Source organism: Medicago sativa, chromosome 3 (genome assembly GCF_051527215.1).
Source record: "Medicago sativa cultivar Bolivia chromosome 3, Bolivia_mono, whole genome shotgun sequence".
In the NCBI taxonomy this organism is placed as follows: Eukaryota; Viridiplantae; Streptophyta; class Magnoliopsida; order Fabales; family Fabaceae; genus Medicago; species Medicago sativa.
The window spans coordinates 7,803,104-7,821,303 of record NC_140751.1 but is presented as its reverse complement, the minus strand read 5'-3'; the positions used below and the strand labels follow the sequence as shown (position 1 = coordinate 7,821,303).

Here is an 18,200-nt window from a genome sequence, read left to right as displayed (position 1 = left end):
ACGTGGATAATATGAAGAGGGCACCACGGTACCGCACATAACACTTAGAATATCTTTCCATAAATGAAACACTTCTGAGACCCTTAACCACTAGAAGAAAAAAGAAAGACGCAAGAGGGTCCCTTGTTTGAACGCTATTTGGATATTGATTTTTTCGGTTGGGCTACCATTTACAATGACAGAGGTTCCCATAGAAAATACAAGCCCTAATCCATCGATGCCACCTAGGACCAAAAACAAGTCTTCTCATCATATAGTTCAGAAAACTCCAATTGATAGAGTCATAGGCCTTCTCAAAAGAGACGATCTTTCAGAGTCTTTTGGCCAAATCAGTAATCTCATTATCCGCCACCACTCCATCAACAAGTTGTATACCCTTTAAAAGGTTGATGATTGAGCGGGATATAATCTTATCCATAACTTTTACTTGACGTGCGTCAATTTGATTATTCTCATTGCATTTCCTAATCAATAATAAATTAATAATACACTAACGTGGATCAAAAAATGTCAATTTTTAGAATAAATCGCCGAAGCATCCACTTGCAAAACAACTTTTGCCACTACGATATTAAATACAATTGACAATATTTGGAAAAGTTTGTAATATAACGATGAAACATTATTTGGAAAACTTTGAGGGGGTGTCATGAGTCATGACACATTCCCGCCTTAGAGAAGGTATGACCTTGGATATAGAAGTTACAAATGAGGCTTCTGCCTACATTCAATTCAACTACTCTAAATCCTACGTTTACACGTAATTTTAGGTGGCAGTGGAAGCTGGTTGGCTTTTAAATTGACATTGACAGTAGGTGGCTAGAAGAAAATGTTGGAATATTTTATTAAATTTTAATTATTACTACATTCCAATATAATTAGAGTTTAATTGTGGTAAATTGATTGTGTAAAGTCAGTTAACACATTCATCCAATGGTATTGTGCCATATCATTTACTCTAATCAATTATGTTTTGTTACATTTGTGCAACACATCTTCATGTAATTCTGCAGAAAAATTGTATCTCTCAACGGAATCTTATAAGTAAGATTTCAAGCGAATTTGTATCCATTTTTCATGATACTAGTGAAGGATCTGAACGAATTCTTCGAAAAATATTGTGTCTTCTACGACAGTATTTAGAACATAAAGACAATAGGAATTCAATGGTTATTCACTGGGAGTCGCGTTCGCATGAGCAAAGGAAGTAGGTGATTAGGGATATTTGATACCTTTGAGAAAATGGATAGAAGCACTGAGTTATTTTTTCGCGAGGGAGCGAAGCAATAGATTAAGAGTAAATGATGTGACACAATACTATCGAATCACTGTGTGAACTGAATTTACACAGTCAGTGCACCACAATTAAACTTTTAAGAGTTTTATTGTTTTAGCGATATTTAAAAAACTACATATTCGATTGTATCAATATTATTTTAAGGAGAATTTTTCCATGGAAAGAAAATACAAAATTTCCGAGTTTAACCATACAAGGAAAATAAAAAAAGGTATGATTGCATTGATTCATACTATTGATTGATACAACAACACATATATAGGATGACAGACTACGCACATGTGATACGGGACTTGGGCATCTTATCACATACGGACAAAATTGGTTGGGAGGGAAAAACTCACCTTGTGCACCTAATAGATCGTACAACAGAGATTAATCACTACTAAATGACGATGAATACTGTAACTTGGTTATACAAAAAAATATTCGATGGCAGGCTACTATGATAGAGAACCATAATGTGAAAGCATCAATCTGGTCCTGTGATTGATCTGCAATAATAATCCTCACCCCTTTTCTCTAAAGAGGATTTTTATAGAGAAAAGGTTCAATTTATATCCTTTATTTATGTTAGTGTAATTGCTGAGAGGGTGTTTTCTTCTTTTCAGTCAAAAATGGTGTAAACATCAATAGAACTCCGAGTCCTCCAGCAATATTCAGGACAAAAAAGACCATATGAGTGCCTGCAGTTATGCACAACAAAGAGCTTCAGGGATTCAGGTAATTAATAAATCTAGTAAAAGAAATTAATGTTAAAATGCACTTCAATATTTTGATGTCATATTCATAGAAGAGTTCCTATGTCATTCTATTGTTGCATCTTTTCTTTCGATTACTTATGTGTAGGAATTAAACTCTTAAATATTGTTGTGTTGTTTACAAATAGATAGCATACAATAAGAAAAAAATTGAAAAGTTACATATGTGATGTAAGTATTGACTCATTAAAATTAGTTGAGCATCATACCTGGGAGGAAAGATGCATGCATCCGTTTTTGTGACCAGGCTAATCTGCATTGATAAAAATATCAGCAGAAGAAAACTGAATATATTATACTGTTTTCAATATATCGTTGTAGTAAAAAATGAATTCTACATGCCAAGTGTATATGTAATATATTTTACTTACGAGAAACATATATTTTTGTCCAGAAGAAACCCTAATAGTGTTAGATATATTTCATTGTATTGCATATGGTTAGTTGGTTAGAAGTTAGTTTTAGAGGTTTCTTGTTTTCCAAGTAAGCTAGTTAGTTAAACCTCTATGATGGACTAGTGCTATATATAGCTTTGTATCAGTTCAATTGAATAATGAGAATAGAATTCACCTCACAATTGGTATCAGGAGCCCCCTTAAGGGTCTGTAAACATTCAGTTTTACAAACAAAAACACAGTTTTTTGGAGGGAAGTTAGTTAAAACAGTTTTCTCATTGATCTTCGAGATCCTTCTTCATTTCAATCTTTCTCATGTTCTTCAAACGGATTTGAAGATTCAGCTATGGCAGAACAGCGATCTTTCATGCCACCTAAAATTCCCAAGTTTGATGAGTTATAAGATCACTAGGCAGAATTCATGGAGAAACTGTTGCGATCAAAGGAGTACTGCGGATTGGTGGAGACTGGAATCACTGCGGCACCATCAGATGCAACTCCTGAACAATTCAAAGCTGTAGAAGAAAGAAAGATTAAAGATCTCAAGGTAGGACATCAAGATTCACCTATGTGGTGTGCTCTATAGAAGAATCAAATGATGTCATTACTCTCTGAATGGATGAACTGCAAAGCAGTTTACTTGGTCAAGAAGCAAGAATGATTCTCACAAAGAGAAAGATGATGAACAAGATCTGAAGATGTCGAAATCAGAAAGGGGTTATGGATGTTGAAGAGGATGTACTGGTGCTAGTGGGCGTGGAAAAGAAAGAAAAGCAAGAAAACTTGTTGAATGTTGTAAGTGTCACAAACTCGGGCGCTATCAGAATGAATGTGGAAAGTGAAAATGTAAATTTTGCTGAATTTGATGACACAAGAACAAAAGAAGATGTGTGATTCCATAATTCAGGGTGTAGCAATCATATGATAGGAACTAAAGATTGGCTATTTGATTATGATGATGCATTTAGAGAATCAGTCAAGATTGGAGATGATTCCAAGATGCATGTGATAGGGAAGGGAAATCTGAAACTATGCATTGGAGGTAAGATACTAATCATCACTAATGTGTATTATTTACTAGGATTAAGAAATAATTTGTTAAGCATTGGCCAGTTATTTCCCTCAAAAAAAAAAAAAAAAAAAAGCATTGGCCAGTTATAGAATAAGAACCTAATTGTTGTCTTTTAGAGATACTTGCAAAGTTTTTCATCCTGAAAAGGGATTAGTGATGAGCACTCAAATGTCTTATGATAGAATGTTCGTATATTTTGCTCCTGTCATTGTACCTATGTATCTGCAACTTAGTTTAGAAGACAATAGCAATCTATGGCATTATATATATGCTCATCTCAGTTTCAAAGGGTTAAGAACTCTTATAAAGAAAGAAATGGTAAAAGGGTCACCAGCACTGAAATAAGTTGATGAAAAGTGCTTAGATTGTGTAGTAGGAAAACAACACAATAATGTTGTTCCAAAGATGAAATCTTGGAAGGCCACTAAGAAACTGGAATTCATTCATTCAGATATGTGTTGACCCATCAATCCAGCATCAAATGCAGGAAGCATAAATTTTAAGTGCATTTGATATATTCAGAAGCTTCAAAGCTCTTGTTGAGAAAGAATCTTGTCAAAATCAGTGGTTTAGAACTGATAGAGGTGGTGAATTCACATCTACTATGTTCAATGAATTGTAGCTTGCATGGTATGAACAAATAGCTTAGAACTGCTTACACTCCTTAGCACAATAGTGTCTCAGAAAGGAAGAATAGAACCCCGATGAACATGGTGAGGAGTATGTTATCTGGCAGAGATGTATCAAAGATATTTTGGCCTGAAGCTGTTGTGTGGGCCACTCAAATACTGAACAGAAGTCCTACTCTATCTGTTAAAGACATGACACCTAAACAAGCTTGGAGTGATTTGAAGTCTGCGGTTCACTATTTTAGAGTTTTTGGGTGCATATCATATGCACATATACCAGATGCTCAGAGCAAGAAGCTTGATGAAAAAGGTATCAAATGTGTTCATCTTGGGAGTAATGAGTCTAAAGGTTACAAGGTTTATGATCCTACTCAGAACAAAGTGATAATCAGCAGAGATGTTGTGTTTGAGGAATCAAAAAGGTGGAATTGGAGTGAAAAGCGAAAGGAACCAATTTTGCAAGCTGACATAAATGATGAAAAGAACAACAGGATGAAGAAGCAAATATTGAGCGTCACGCTGATGTTGATGATGCTAGTAGTGAAGAAACAGATGAGAATATTCACTCATCATCTAGCAATGAAGAATCTGACAGTCAAGATAACTTGCCTCCAAGATAAAGAAGACCTCATGTGTGGAGTAAAGACTATGTTGTTGTCATAGAAACAGAAGAAGAAAGTGAACGATAAATCTAGCTATTTTCAGCAATAGTGAGAATCAAATCACTTAAGAAATGTTGTTGTCAGAGAAATGTTGTTGGTGCTCTTACCAAACCTCTCTAAACTCCTCTTTCCTAGTCTCATAGACAAACTCATAGAATGTTATTATCTAGAATGTTATGAGGATACAGTTTTGATCTATTTATATATTTGATAGCTTCAGGTATATTATCTAGAATGTTATGAGATCTGTTAGATAGCTGTTGGAGCAGTTGAGTAACTACTAGATTAGTTAAAACCTGATTAAATAACTAATGTTTTGTATAAAAAAGAGTCAAATTTTTTCGCTTCTACATGGTGTCAGCTAAATGGTAAGAACTTAACGTTGCAAGGGATGGAGTTCAAATCTCCTTAGGTACAGTTGTAAAATGACCTTTTTTCCCATTTCAATTAATACTAATTTACCCTTCAAAGAAGAAGCCCTAATTAGGTTTATTATAATATTAGTCTAGGCCTATAAGCCTTCAGGATTATTGTAATACTAGTACTAGCACAAAAGTAATTCAGACATTCATGTAAGAAATTAGCATGAAATTTTGCATAAATTACAAAACATGTACTAATAAGCAAGTTTATGCCACAATTTGTAACAATGAAAGATAAGTAAAATAAAAGCTAGAGGAATCAAAGATTCACTCACACTGCACCACCTCCAGCTGGACCAATTGTTTTGAATATTGACATTCCAGTCATAGCAATGCCATTAGCTGCTCCTCTTTGACGTTGTTCCTGTTCTCCAAATCAACATGCCATTTATGCCACAATTTCCTCAAAATATATAATCTTAACTTTTGGAATGAAATAGTTTACCACAGCTCTATTTTGCATAAGAAATAAACCAGTGATTATGGTCACCTGAAATCCAGCCAAGTAATACAATTAGGTAAGCTTGTAATATAGATAATAACTATTGTTAGAATCCTAGTCTAGGTTAAGTTATAATATAGCCTCGCATATGAGTGATAAGCGAGGCTCCAGATCGGTGGAGGCAGAATGAATCGCAAGATGGTATGATCTCGAGATGTAGAACGCGATCGCGATTTCGATGTTTAATGAAGTCAATGCAATACATTTTGAAACTGCATCACTAACGATTGGTTAAATAAACAAAAAATAATAAACTCACACTTAGAAGATTCTTCAGAAGGGAAGCAATATTAATCACTAGGTATAGTGTGATTCCAGAAAGCATTGCTATGAAGGGGTAACTTTGCAAAAGAGGTATGGATAACACCTACATAAGGTAACAAAATAGCAATACAATTTTAGAACAAGAAACAATGTAATGCTGAGTTGCATTAACCACTATGAATGGCGAAATCTTACCCCGGAGATGCGAGCAAATCTTACAGGTCCAAAGGTTTTTTCTAATGATGGGTATAGGGAAAGCTGGTAGACAATAAGACCAATACCTGACCATTGATCATTTGAGAAGAGCTCAATACTTAAGCATTATATCTTGTGAAAAGAATGCACAAAATAAAGTATATCTAAGTATTGAAGTTATAAGAGGAAGAGGGAACAGAAAAAATTTAAAGACTTTGAGTTATGATTATGGTTTGGTATTGTGATGATACAAAAGACTATAAGCACTTTCCTAAAGTTATACACTATATATTCCTAGTTCTGATTAAGTAAGAGAATTGAAGCTAGTCCTAAGAGAATAATAAATCACTAGGGATGCATACATATATAAAAGATGTACCTGATATTGCAAGAACATCACCAACATTTTCAGTTGTAAAGTTCAAACCACCTAACCTTCTAGGACTCACCGCCCATAATGAGAAGATCTATTAAGAAGTAGAATGGTGCTTACTTATAGTCTATAATATGAAATATCAGTTCTGCTGCAAGTTAATTAGAATAACACATAACGGAAAGAAAAACTCTATAGCACCGACACTTCAGATAGAAAGCGTTTCTGAGATTCCAACACATGAGATTATTTTCTCAGATTATTGTCAGTGTCGATGTGTCAGTGTCATGTTCGTGTTTCTATACGTGCTTATAGAAGAAAAGGGAAAACAACATCTATTAAATATGCATAAACTAACTTTATTAAGTAGGAATGGTACCTCTTGATAAGAAATATCATAAAGTGAGAAAATGCAATACACAACAATAGATGACATTAAGGGCCAGTTTAGGAAGAGGTTTTCATCCTTTTGGATTATCTTGTCTTTGCCTGCTTTCCCATTTCTTCCAGTTTCTAAAGCTTCAGCATCATCAATGGACTCATTGCCAAGAGGGTGGTTGTGTAATGTTTCCTACAGTCGAGCAGACATGCATTTATAGAAATTATATTGATGGTAAAGTAAAGAGAAATAAATATTTTTCGCGTGCGCATAAAAAGGGAAGTAAAAGCAGGGCTGAGCTAAAAAACTTATACAAAAAATGTTGCTACATTATGAAATGTCAATATATTTTTCGCTGAGCTAAAAAATTTATACAAAAAATGTTGCTACATTATGAAATGTCAATATATTTTTCGCGTGCGCATAAAAAGGGAAGTAAAGAGAATTGAGTTGATTTTGGATGCTTGTATCTGAACCAAAGAGGAATCTCAGAGAACTTTCTATCTGTTATTCATAGCCCTACTTTTACTGATACCACATCAAAATCAATGATATAGATCATGTTTTTTCAACTACCTAAGTTTAGCATAAATGGTTGTAAATCAATCATATATATCAGTGTCCAATCAGATATACATACCGGAAGCCAGATGCAGGCAATTACTACCGCAAATGCAAAAGCTGATATTGAAATGGAAGGCAAGAAATATGGAAACCTGCAACAATATTATGTTTTGACAATGACAGTCGGAACATCAACAATATGCTTGGAACGACCAACTAAATTGTTAAAATTTAATGAAACTTAAAATCAAGATAAATTCACTTACTTGTCCCAAAAGGAATCCTTTGGAAATAGATTTGGGTATTTTACAGTTGGCTGCAATATAATTTTCACACAAACTATTAGAGAAACAAGTAAAACTATGTTAAATAAAATAAACATGTAACAAGTCTATGTTTGAATATACAAGTAGGGTTTCTAAGTTATATAAGATTCAATCTTTGATCATGACATATATAGGTAACCTATCGTATTCTCACTATACATCAAGTTATGAATCAAATTGGGAATGGTCTCATGCCATTTTCTAAGTCCAAAATCTAAGACTATTCTCAAGATCTATTTTCATTACAAAAGGAAAATGAATAAAGAAGTACCTGAGCCAAATAACCCCCCAAAGCTGGTCCAATTATTAAACCCATGCCCCAAGCTGCACTGAACTGAAATCATATCACATCATTATGAACTATTATTGTTGAATGAGAGAGACCTGACACATGAGATGGTGTGTGTATCAACTATACAACAGAGCCAATTTATATATACTCAAGGCAATAAATACTAATTAACTATAAAAGACATTATCTAGGAAGCGCTAACGCAGGCACGTACACGATCATCAAACATGACATTAACATGTGGACATCAATAATAATTGAAGAAAACACAAGTAACCGAATGTAACCACGTGTGTCAATGCCCTATAGGTGTCGGACAAAGATTATAGAAGCTTACAGTTGAGAGTCCAAGAGCTTGCTTTTCTTCTCGAAAAATTTCAGAGCAGTAAGCCTGTTATCAGAAAAGGATGTGACAGAAATTAACCGATATCAAAATATACAAATGACAAACATATGATTGCTCATTGATGTTGAAGGATGAAAAATTTAGGTATTATTGTGTTGATTGGTACCTTCATTGGTCCAAGCAAACCATTTAAACATCCAAGAAAAAACCGCGTTGTAACGGCCATCCAAAAACTTGTGCTAAGGCCAAATAGTGTGTTGAAAATGATACTGAAATCAAGTAATCATCATCATCATCAATGATGTAATGGAAAACCGTATTCGCTCTCTTTAGTTAAACAACTTTGTTTAGCACTTATATCATAGACTATTAATATGTAAGTACTTATGCACAAGCTATTTTTATAACAAAAGATAAAATAAAGTCAAGTTTTTTCATAAGCTATCATCGAAACTTATGGAAATCAGCTGAAAGCAACTGACACACGTCATAAGTAGATTCCATAAGATCTCTCAAACAGTCCTACGAGTGTCATGTGAATAGATAAACTCAAATACGTCACCGAAGAAAACCTCAATGACATATTGACATGTATACTTACACCGAGATAATCCCTAAAATTGCCACAGGTTTTCTACCGTAACGATCTGCTATGATTCCCCATGATATTGATGTCAAAGATCTTCCAAGCATGAATGCAGATCCTACAACATATTCACAGTCATATTAGGATCAGAAATAAAGAACTTATGAAGATAAAACACATCAAAGGAAGTTTACAAAAAAACAATAAATCTTACCCACATAACCAGCATAAGCACTTATGTCCTCCTCTCTTTTTGCAATATTAAAATCTCTTATCTAAATAAAAATACTGTTCACATTAAATGTTGGAATACTTTAGCCAAAATGTAGCAAACTTTAGATAACAAAAATTGATTCACCTATTGTGTCAGAAAAACTTCCAAGAAATAAGAATGTCACAAAATTAAAATATGTATGATGAATTAAAGTTATTAAACTTACCATGAAATATAGGTATGGAAAGAGAGATGATATAGGCAAAGCTGTAAAGCACAAAAACAAAGACATAAGACATAAGACATTTATCAATAAGCAGTTCAGAAAAATCAATCACTATTAAGATTTTTTCTGTGTTAATAGCTTCAATGTGCTTTATCTTATGAAACTATAATATAAGTGATTATATTTCTACTAGTTAATTATCATGACTAAAATTAAAAAGAACAATCATCATCATCATTCTTTAACAAAGTGAAAATTAATTTCAATGCATAGCTTACAGCTGCATAAAACCACCATCCATATGTTCAAGAGATTTCGAAATGAAACATCAGTTTTGAGCTCTTTTGCTTTGTCAACTTTACAACCAGGACAATTGTCATAGTACTTTTTCTTCAACAATGTCTCTCCAATATTTCCATCTTCCATTTTTTGCAACACAAAACAATGGTTACAATGTTTGTGTTATGACCCTCTTCACCGAATTCTTTGTTTTTTTATTTGCAATATGAAAGAGACTAATCAGAAAGACATAAAAGATACAAAAAGACAATAACAAAGATTTGTCACACATCTGAAAGGACAATTATAGAGCTATGAGAAGAAAATAACAAACATTCATGTAACATTAAATTGTGTTGAAAGAGACATGATTGGATCTACAAAATCTGACATCATTGCACACGTAGTAACAAAAAAAGACCAAATCATGAGAAAGGAAAATTGCAATTTGGTCACGAACACTAATAAATAAATGCTGTTTTTTTTTTTGTTACAAACACTAAATGCTGTTGGTTTTGTGTGAATTTAAAAATTAAAAATTGCATCAAAAATATAATTTTAATTTAAGTTTGAAAATGTATTTGATTAAGAGAATGTGTTTATTTCTCCAAATAAAAAAATAGAAAATCATAACCAGAGAGAATCCTAACTCACCTCGGTCCCATTCTCAACCTTCAAAATCAAATTTCCTTTTTCATTAAATGATAGTTAAAAAAAATGTACGGCCTTTTGTTTTTCGATTGGACCATAGTCTATTTAATATTTGTGAAAGTTATTTATTTCAAAAGAAATATTTGTGAACGTTATTGTTTACAATATAATCTTCATTCTCGTTTCACAAACAAAATTACTGATTCCTATGATAATTTAAACTATATAACATGATCTAAAAAATCTAAATAAAATATTTTGAAAAACAACTAAATTTTTTGAACCAATCTAAACAAACTAACACTTTAATAAGACGAGAAATCAAACAACGTTGTATTGAAATGTTGAAATCACGGGAGGAAAAAACACGGACGAAAGTATATTATAAATTAAAAGAAAGAAAAAGGTATGCAATTGGTGATTAAAAAATTGCTAAAAACCAACATAAATAAGAAGAAAAATTTGTTAAAAGGGAAAATTGAAGAAAGATAGAATTCAGATAAAAAAAAATTAAGCTTATCTCTCTAAATATATTGTAGCCACTAATTACAAAAAAAAAATCTTTTATTATATTTATATAAGATGATCAAATACGATGTCGGTAAAGAGTTTTATATTTGGGTTTAATTTTTTTTTATAGGGGACAATGGTATTAAATATTTTCAACTTGAAGCATTTATGGGGATGGTTTAGGAAAAGGAAAATATGGGGAAAATCTTTTATTAAATATTTTTTGGGGGACGTGAGAACTTTAAGAAGATATTTTGGATAAATTGAGATATTGTTTGTTTAGAAAAGGAGAATGGAAGTTTTGGGGGTTCGAATGATTAAGGAGTTTAACTTATCAGTACTTGGTAAATGGTGTTGGAGGTTGAAAGAGGCAAGAGAGAGTTTGTGGTTTAGAGTTTTATCTGCAAAACATGGAGAGGAGGGTGGCACTACTAGTGATGGGGAAGGTTTGCTTCATCTTGGTGGAAGAATTTACTTAGTATTCGAAGTGGGGTGGGTGTCGGAGTTGGTAATTGGTTTGATGATAACTTATGTAATGACGTGGAGGAAGACACAAAAACTTTATTTTGGTGTGATCCTTGGTTAGATGGAGGGGTTCTGATAGACATAATTAGTCGTCTTTTTGCCTTGGCTGATAACAAAATGGCGATTGTGGAAGATATGTTCAGGATGGGAGGAGGGTGGTGGAGATAAAAAATGGAGGCGACATTTCTTGGCTTGGGAGGAAGAAAAATTGAGGGAGTGTTGCATGTTACTTTATCATATTGTTTTGCATGTTAATGTTAGTGCGAGAGGGATCTATAAACTTCATGAATATTCAAAATATAATGTTTTTAGTGCTTATAACTACTTTCTTTCAATGGACCAACATATCACTGTTGATCATTCAAATATCTTTTGGCATAGAGAGGTTCCATTAAAAGTAAACATATTTGCTTTGCGTTTGTTACGTAATCGTTTACCAACTACAAATAACTTAATCAAGCGAAAGGGTGCTCCAACCAAATGCTACGTTATGTGCATGGAACTGTGGCAAGGAGGAGGATATCTACCATCTCTTTTTGTCTTGCGATTTATTTGGAAAAATTTGGTTTGGTATCTATGTTTGGTTAGGTTTTACTACGGTTCATCCAACTCAAGTTTTCAATCATTTACTTCAGTTAGGCTTGATTGGTGGCTTCTCAAAGAGGGTTTACTATGTTCTTCATTTAATTTGGCTTTCTTGCATTTGAACCATTTGGCACAAAAGAAATTCAAGAGTTTTCAACACGCAAGGGGGAATCTCTTCAGCATCTTCATGAAAAAGTAAAACTACGATCTTTTTGGTGGCTAAAGGCAAATCACCCAAATTTCGCTTTTAACTATCACTACGTGGTGGCTTAACCCTCTTTTGTGTTTGGTGAAACTTTCTTGTCTTGTTTTGTGTTTCTTTTAGAGAGCTTGCTTTTGACTCTTTTTAATTTCATGCATTATTGAATCCTTGATGTAACTTTAGCTTTTTCCTCGTAGTCTTTTCTAGTACTCTTTGTGTGGGATTGACTAAGAAGTTCAATTAATAAATTCCATTTTAGCTTCTTCTAAAAAAACTTAAAGCATTTATGGGATTGAATATTCAAATAACCAAAATTAATTGGCTTAAATGCACTTTTCACCCCCTAACTTTCAAAATGTAGCGATTTTGGTCCTCTAATAAATAAAAACCAAAGCCCTCATCATGTTTTGTTTGAACCGATGAATGTAACAGCCCAGGTGGGTCCCGCACCGCAGTGGGGCCGCTCCACTACCCCGGCACTGTCACTCACAAGCTCAATCACTACCCCCCCCCCCCTTCACTAGTAGTGTTTTTGCCTCCCGTGGGAATCGAACCTAGTACCTGGGGATAAGTACTACTTCAATGCATTCCCACTACCAATTGAGCTAGCTCAATTGGTAGTGGGAATGCATTGAAGTAGTACTTATCCCCAGGTACTAGGTTCGATTCCCATGGGAGGCAAAAACACTACTAGTGAAGGGGGGTAGTGATTGAGCTTGTGAGTGACAGTGCCGGGGTAGTGGGGCGGCCCCACTGCGGTGCGGGACCCATCTGGGCTGTTACAATGAAAACCCATGAAGGAGATTCCATGGGGGTGGAAGATATTTTCAGAGAAGAAAATGCAATTTCTTCCGATGGTTTGATCCTGAAGTGCATGAGAGACAGAAGAAAATTATACGAGGATTTTGAAGAAAAATGATGCATTGAAGAAGAAGGAGAAAAGTCTTGTGAATGTCATGGTAATATTAGGGATTTTATTGTTTTTAAGTGTGTGCGTACTTTGCATTAAGCCTGTTTAACTAATGAAATGTTGTATGAGATGAGTTGTTATTTAAGTTGGTTTACTTGTTGCAGTGTTGTATTAGATGTGATGTTATTTAGGTTGTAAACATATGCATTGGTTTACCATATGCAATTTCTGATTTGGGAATGGAGTAATGAAATTAGTTTGTTTATGTTAATATTGCAAGCCCTGTTGTTAAAGAGTTATCAAACTAACAGAAGAGGCGCCTTTTTAACTAGAATATCATTTGATTTATTATCAAGATTCTCCTAATTCTCTTTGATTATAAATATTAAAATGAGGAATTTCTTTTTCATTATCATCACCAAATTTTAAATAGTATATGCATTCGACACATTATTAGAAACACTTGAATTATCATCAATTTTCTCATTTTCATGGTCTAGATTATTCAAGTTTTTGTATGTCTCACTTGATAGTGAAATTTAGGGTTGAATACACTTAATATTGGGGGGGGGGGGGGGGGGACCAAAAATATCATTAGGGTTGAAAACATTGTTCATGTTTGGGACCAATGGTATAAATTACTATATAAACCCCCTATACAACAACTTATGTTATATACACCCCCATATAATTATTTTTTGCCTCAAAAACTCCGGGCCCTAGGTCGTCGCACCTCAAGCCTACGCCTTTGGTCGGCCCTGTTCTCATGCCCTCCCTTTTTATCTCACACCCCACCAAGAAACTCATACCAAAATTAGATCGCTTTTCAAATTCGGCACCATGAGTTCTACGTCTCAAGATGTAACATTTGAAGAATATCTGCTTTTGAGCTTTAAGATTACTTATTAATAGATAGTTTTTCTAAAGTAAAAAAAAAGTGAAGGAATATGAAGCGAAAATATTTCCACGCCTTTCTAGGAATTATTCATTTTGATTATTCATTCTGACAATCAACATGCTTTTATATTATTTGTTTTTGACACTTTTGACTTCTTAACACTAGAGACTGTTGACCTTCTACATAAAGTTCAATGTCTTTTAGGTCCATGAACGTTGTGTTTACAAGAATTGGTTTTGCTATCCAAAAATATATAGCGACGCAGCTTGTTGGCCACTTACCTTCTATTGATGTGTAATTAATCCTTGATATATAAAAGTAAAAAACATTATGCTGAAATCATCCAAGAAAAGAAATTATGGAGAGATACACAGATTGGGGCACAGAGCACCATTCACGGGGTGGGATGTTGAAAAATTGGAGGAGGGGGCACTAAACATGATTCAGGAGGTGTGGGATATTGAAAATAGTGGGAGGGGAAGGGATGAAAAACAATGGAAGAGGAGAAGGTTTGATATATGACAATGCACCAATTTTTCTACTAACATTGTCCTCGTCACTTTCTTTGATGTTGCTGACATATATGGCAATGCACAAGAAGAAGAGCAACTCTCTAGTTAGTTTTTTTTTATTCTAACAGTGTCGTACCATTAATTACAAAGCCTTCGTTGGTTAATCGTCTCTCACCTCATCCACGACCTCTGAATATGACCTCCAAACACCCCTAGAAAGCCATTGGGCCGACTGTGTTTGGTCACTAAGTCACCGTTCGATTTGAGATCTAATGTTAGTGTTGCTTTTATGATTTCTTTATTATGTTTCTTTGCTTCTCTTTCTATTGTTTTTTTTTGAACAAGCCAAAAACTTGTCTTTCTATTGTTATTTCTGGTTTCTTTTCAATTTGTACTCTGAATTTGCTTAAATGCTTGGGAAAGACGTGTTTTGTTGGTTTCTTTATTATAAGTTGTCATCAAATTTAACATTCTCTCATTCTTACAATTGACTTAACATGTGATTAAATTAGTAATGGCAGAGATCACTTATAGACGATAGGAGTGAACACCTGAAAATAACTTTTTTTTTGTAGATGGATGAGATTGAAACTTAGGATCTTGCATTATTCTTAACAATTTACCGTATGGGGGAGGAATTTTTTTGGTTATAATTAAGATTTTGGTTTGTTATTGATAAGTGCAAGTTATCTACGGAAAAGCTTTCAATTGTTGTATTTATACCATTTATGCTTTACATGCCTGATTCTACCCAATTTATGCAGGAAATGACAAGCAAGGACCAAAACTCAAGTTTATGAACCAAGCAAAACTCGCTTACGCGAGCACATTTCGCTTACGCGAGAAAGTTCCAGAGAGCAACTTAGCATCTTGCTTCCAGATCGCTTTCATCTCGCTCGTGGATAATGGTATCTCGCTTACGCGAGTGTAACTCGCTTACGCGAGATCAATGCCGAGAGAAAAAAGAATCTCGCTTTTCATCTCGCTTCCCGTTCGCGCAAGCCAGGTTCAAAGGCGGTTTAAAGATTGAAGCAAGCTCGCTTACGCGAGTTAATGTCGCTTACGCGAGATCATTGTCGAAAGGAATTTCAGGAACTCGCTCTTGAATCGCTTCCAGCTCGCTTACGCGATATTCAACTTCTACAGGGATAAGGGCTACGTGGCAAGACTTCACTGGTCAGAGTTAGATATTTATGCAACTCGCTTAAGCGAGATGTAGCTCGCTTACGCGAGATGTCACGTTTTCAGCCCATTTAAATAGAAGTTTTCCCTCTCTCTAGCACTATTCACATTTTTATTGATAATTCTAGACATTTTAAGAGAGAGGTTAGAGCTATTTCAAAGAGAGAAACACAAAGCAAGTGGTTTAGGAGTAGATTCAACTCAAGATCGCTTTGGACACGAAGGATCTTGACATGGAATCTTCATCTTTCCTTCATCCTTTGCATAGTATACATGTCTATGTGTAGTTATTATCTACTCTTGTAGTAATGAGGTAAACAAACAAGCTATTATGTAATCTTTTGATCTTTTAATGTATAAGGTTCTAGCTTAATGATTCAATATTGTTGTTATTCTTGTGTTTAATGCTTTCAAAGAGATTCAAGATGATTTGGACACGAACTCTTGAATCTAGAACTAGAATAACAATCTATCTTAAGTTATATCACTCTTGACAAGTTTGTAAACATTTGATAATTGCTTTTAATCAAGAACTTAATGCTTTCGGATACTTAATCAGGCTGGACACGGTCGATTAAGTTATCCGATCGACTTTGTTATCGTTTAAGGGATTTGGACACGAATGTTTAAACGATAATTTAGAAATAACGATATCGCTTTGGACACGAAGGATGTTGTAGAAATGATTATGATAATATTGGTTATAAAGCTAGAGTCTGTTAATCGATCGAGAGATTGCTGCTGTTATGCTTGATTGTTATCTTATACCGCAAGCGAAATAGTTCGATCTTCTCTCGTTTTTACTTTTATGTCGTTTAGGAATATAGTTTTACAAAACAAACAATTTATAAAGGATACCTTAATGTGAACTATTGTGAAAATGCTTATGATTAACACAACTTCCTGTGGAAAACGATCCTATATTATACTCACGTGTATATAGTTATATGTCATGTAGAAATCCTACATCAAAATGGTGCCGTTGCCGGGGAGTAACGGATTTTAAATTATAAGTATTGAAACAATTTTGTCATGTTAAGTCAATTTTGCACAAAATTCTTTCATGCATATACATATACACATATATCATTCATTATTTTTTATGCTAACCACCTGGTATAGTCTTTGTGAACTTTGTTTATGCGAGGTACTATTGCAAAAGACCAACTTCAGTTTGATCCTGAGATTGAGAAAACTGCTCGATTACTTAAGGCACAAGCAAAGGAAGCTAAGAGACTAGCCAGGCTGGCTCAGCCGGACTCTTCTAGTTCTATTCCTCCTTCAGGTTCGGTTCATACATTATCTCCAAGTGGTTCTTTACGCTTGTCTCCATCATCATCACCGGAAAGGGAAACTAGTGTAGCAATGGCTAATCAAGAAGAAGATGAGAATGCACTACCATGTTGGGTTAGTCCAAGAAGGCTAGCTAGCCTTGAAAATCAAAATACCAAGCAAGTCGAGTTGAAGTCGAGGTTGATACATTTGATAACTCAAAACCCGTTCACCGGAATGGATCATGAAGACCCTTATAAACATCTCACCAACTTCTACGTTACCGCCGGTACTCTTGGTATGAAGGAAGATGAGGAAGAGAACATGTTTACCAAATTATTTCCTCATTCTTTAATTGGTAAGGCTAAGGAGTGGTACTTAGATCAACCTACTTCATTGATGAAAAACTGAAATGATTTAGAGAAAGCTTTTCAAGAGAGGTTCTTTCCGGAGGATAGGCATCTTGAAGCTAAGAGATCAACCACAACTTTTTCTCAAGGCCAAAGTGAGACACTATGTGAAGCTTGGGAGCGTTACAAATCTTTGCTTAGGAATTGTCCGAAGCATGGTTATGATAGCCAAATGCAAATCTACCTTTTTCGTCAAGGGCTTCAAGGTGAGTCCAAGATAATGTTAGATGCAAGTGCAGGCGGATCTATAGCTTTGAAAAGTCCAGCTGAAGTTGTGAAGATCATAAACCAAATGGCTCTCAACACTAGAAAATCATCTCACAACCGGAATCCTCAACAACGGAAAGCCGGTATTCTTGAACTAGAAGCTAATGATGCGGTTTTGGCTCAAAATAAGCTCCTCACTCAACAAATGGAGGCTATGCAAAAAGAGATGAGAGCCATGCCAAAGCAAATTCTAGAATCTCTCATGAAAGAAGGAGGAACATCTCAAGTCAACACATGTGAGCTATGTACGGGAGATCATCCCACCGGCTATTGTCCCGCACCTGGTTCTTTTGAAGAAGAATAGGTCAATTATGTGGGAAACCAACAACAAAGACCCAACCAACAACAACAAGCCGGAAGCTCACAACAAGCCCAAAATCCGGGTACTTCCAACTTTCAAGGGAGATATCCGGGTAATTCAAACTTTCAAAGACCATGGAGAACCCCTTATAACTATCAATATCCACAATCTAACTTCTACCAACAACCATA

General features: G+C 34.6%; 1 protein-coding gene across 2 annotated transcripts; it reads right to left on the bottom strand.

The window, feature by feature from the left end:
* Window positions 1–1,499: 1,499 nt before the first annotated feature.
* On the bottom strand, window positions 1,500–10,059 carry LOC146935383 (protein ZINC INDUCED FACILITATOR-LIKE 1-like). Of its 2 annotated transcripts, none has more exons than XM_085750593.1 (17): window positions 9,784–10,059; window positions 9,506–9,546; window positions 9,280–9,353; window positions 9,081–9,183; window positions 8,646–8,748; window positions 8,471–8,524; window positions 8,113–8,175; window positions 7,782–7,831; window positions 7,592–7,667; window positions 6,952–7,143; window positions 6,579–6,666; window positions 6,200–6,285; window positions 6,000–6,107; window positions 5,684–5,728; window positions 5,514–5,602; window positions 2,268–2,311; window positions 1,500–1,983 (listed from the first exon to the last, which is right to left on the bottom strand). In XM_085750593.1, exons 4-17 carry the CDS (start codon window positions 9,170–9,172, stop codon window positions 1,871–1,873), a joined length of 1,203 nt encoding a protein of 400 aa, XP_085606719.1. In that variant the 5' UTR covers window positions 9,173–9,183; window positions 9,280–9,353; window positions 9,506–9,546; window positions 9,784–10,059; the 3' UTR covers window positions 1,500–1,870. The 2 variants fall into 2 exon arrangements, with proteins under 2 accessions (XP_085606719.1, XP_085606718.1); XM_085750592.1 differs by having other exon boundaries at window positions 9,280–9,340.
* Between the last annotated feature and the right edge of the window lie 8,141 nt (window positions 10,060–18,200).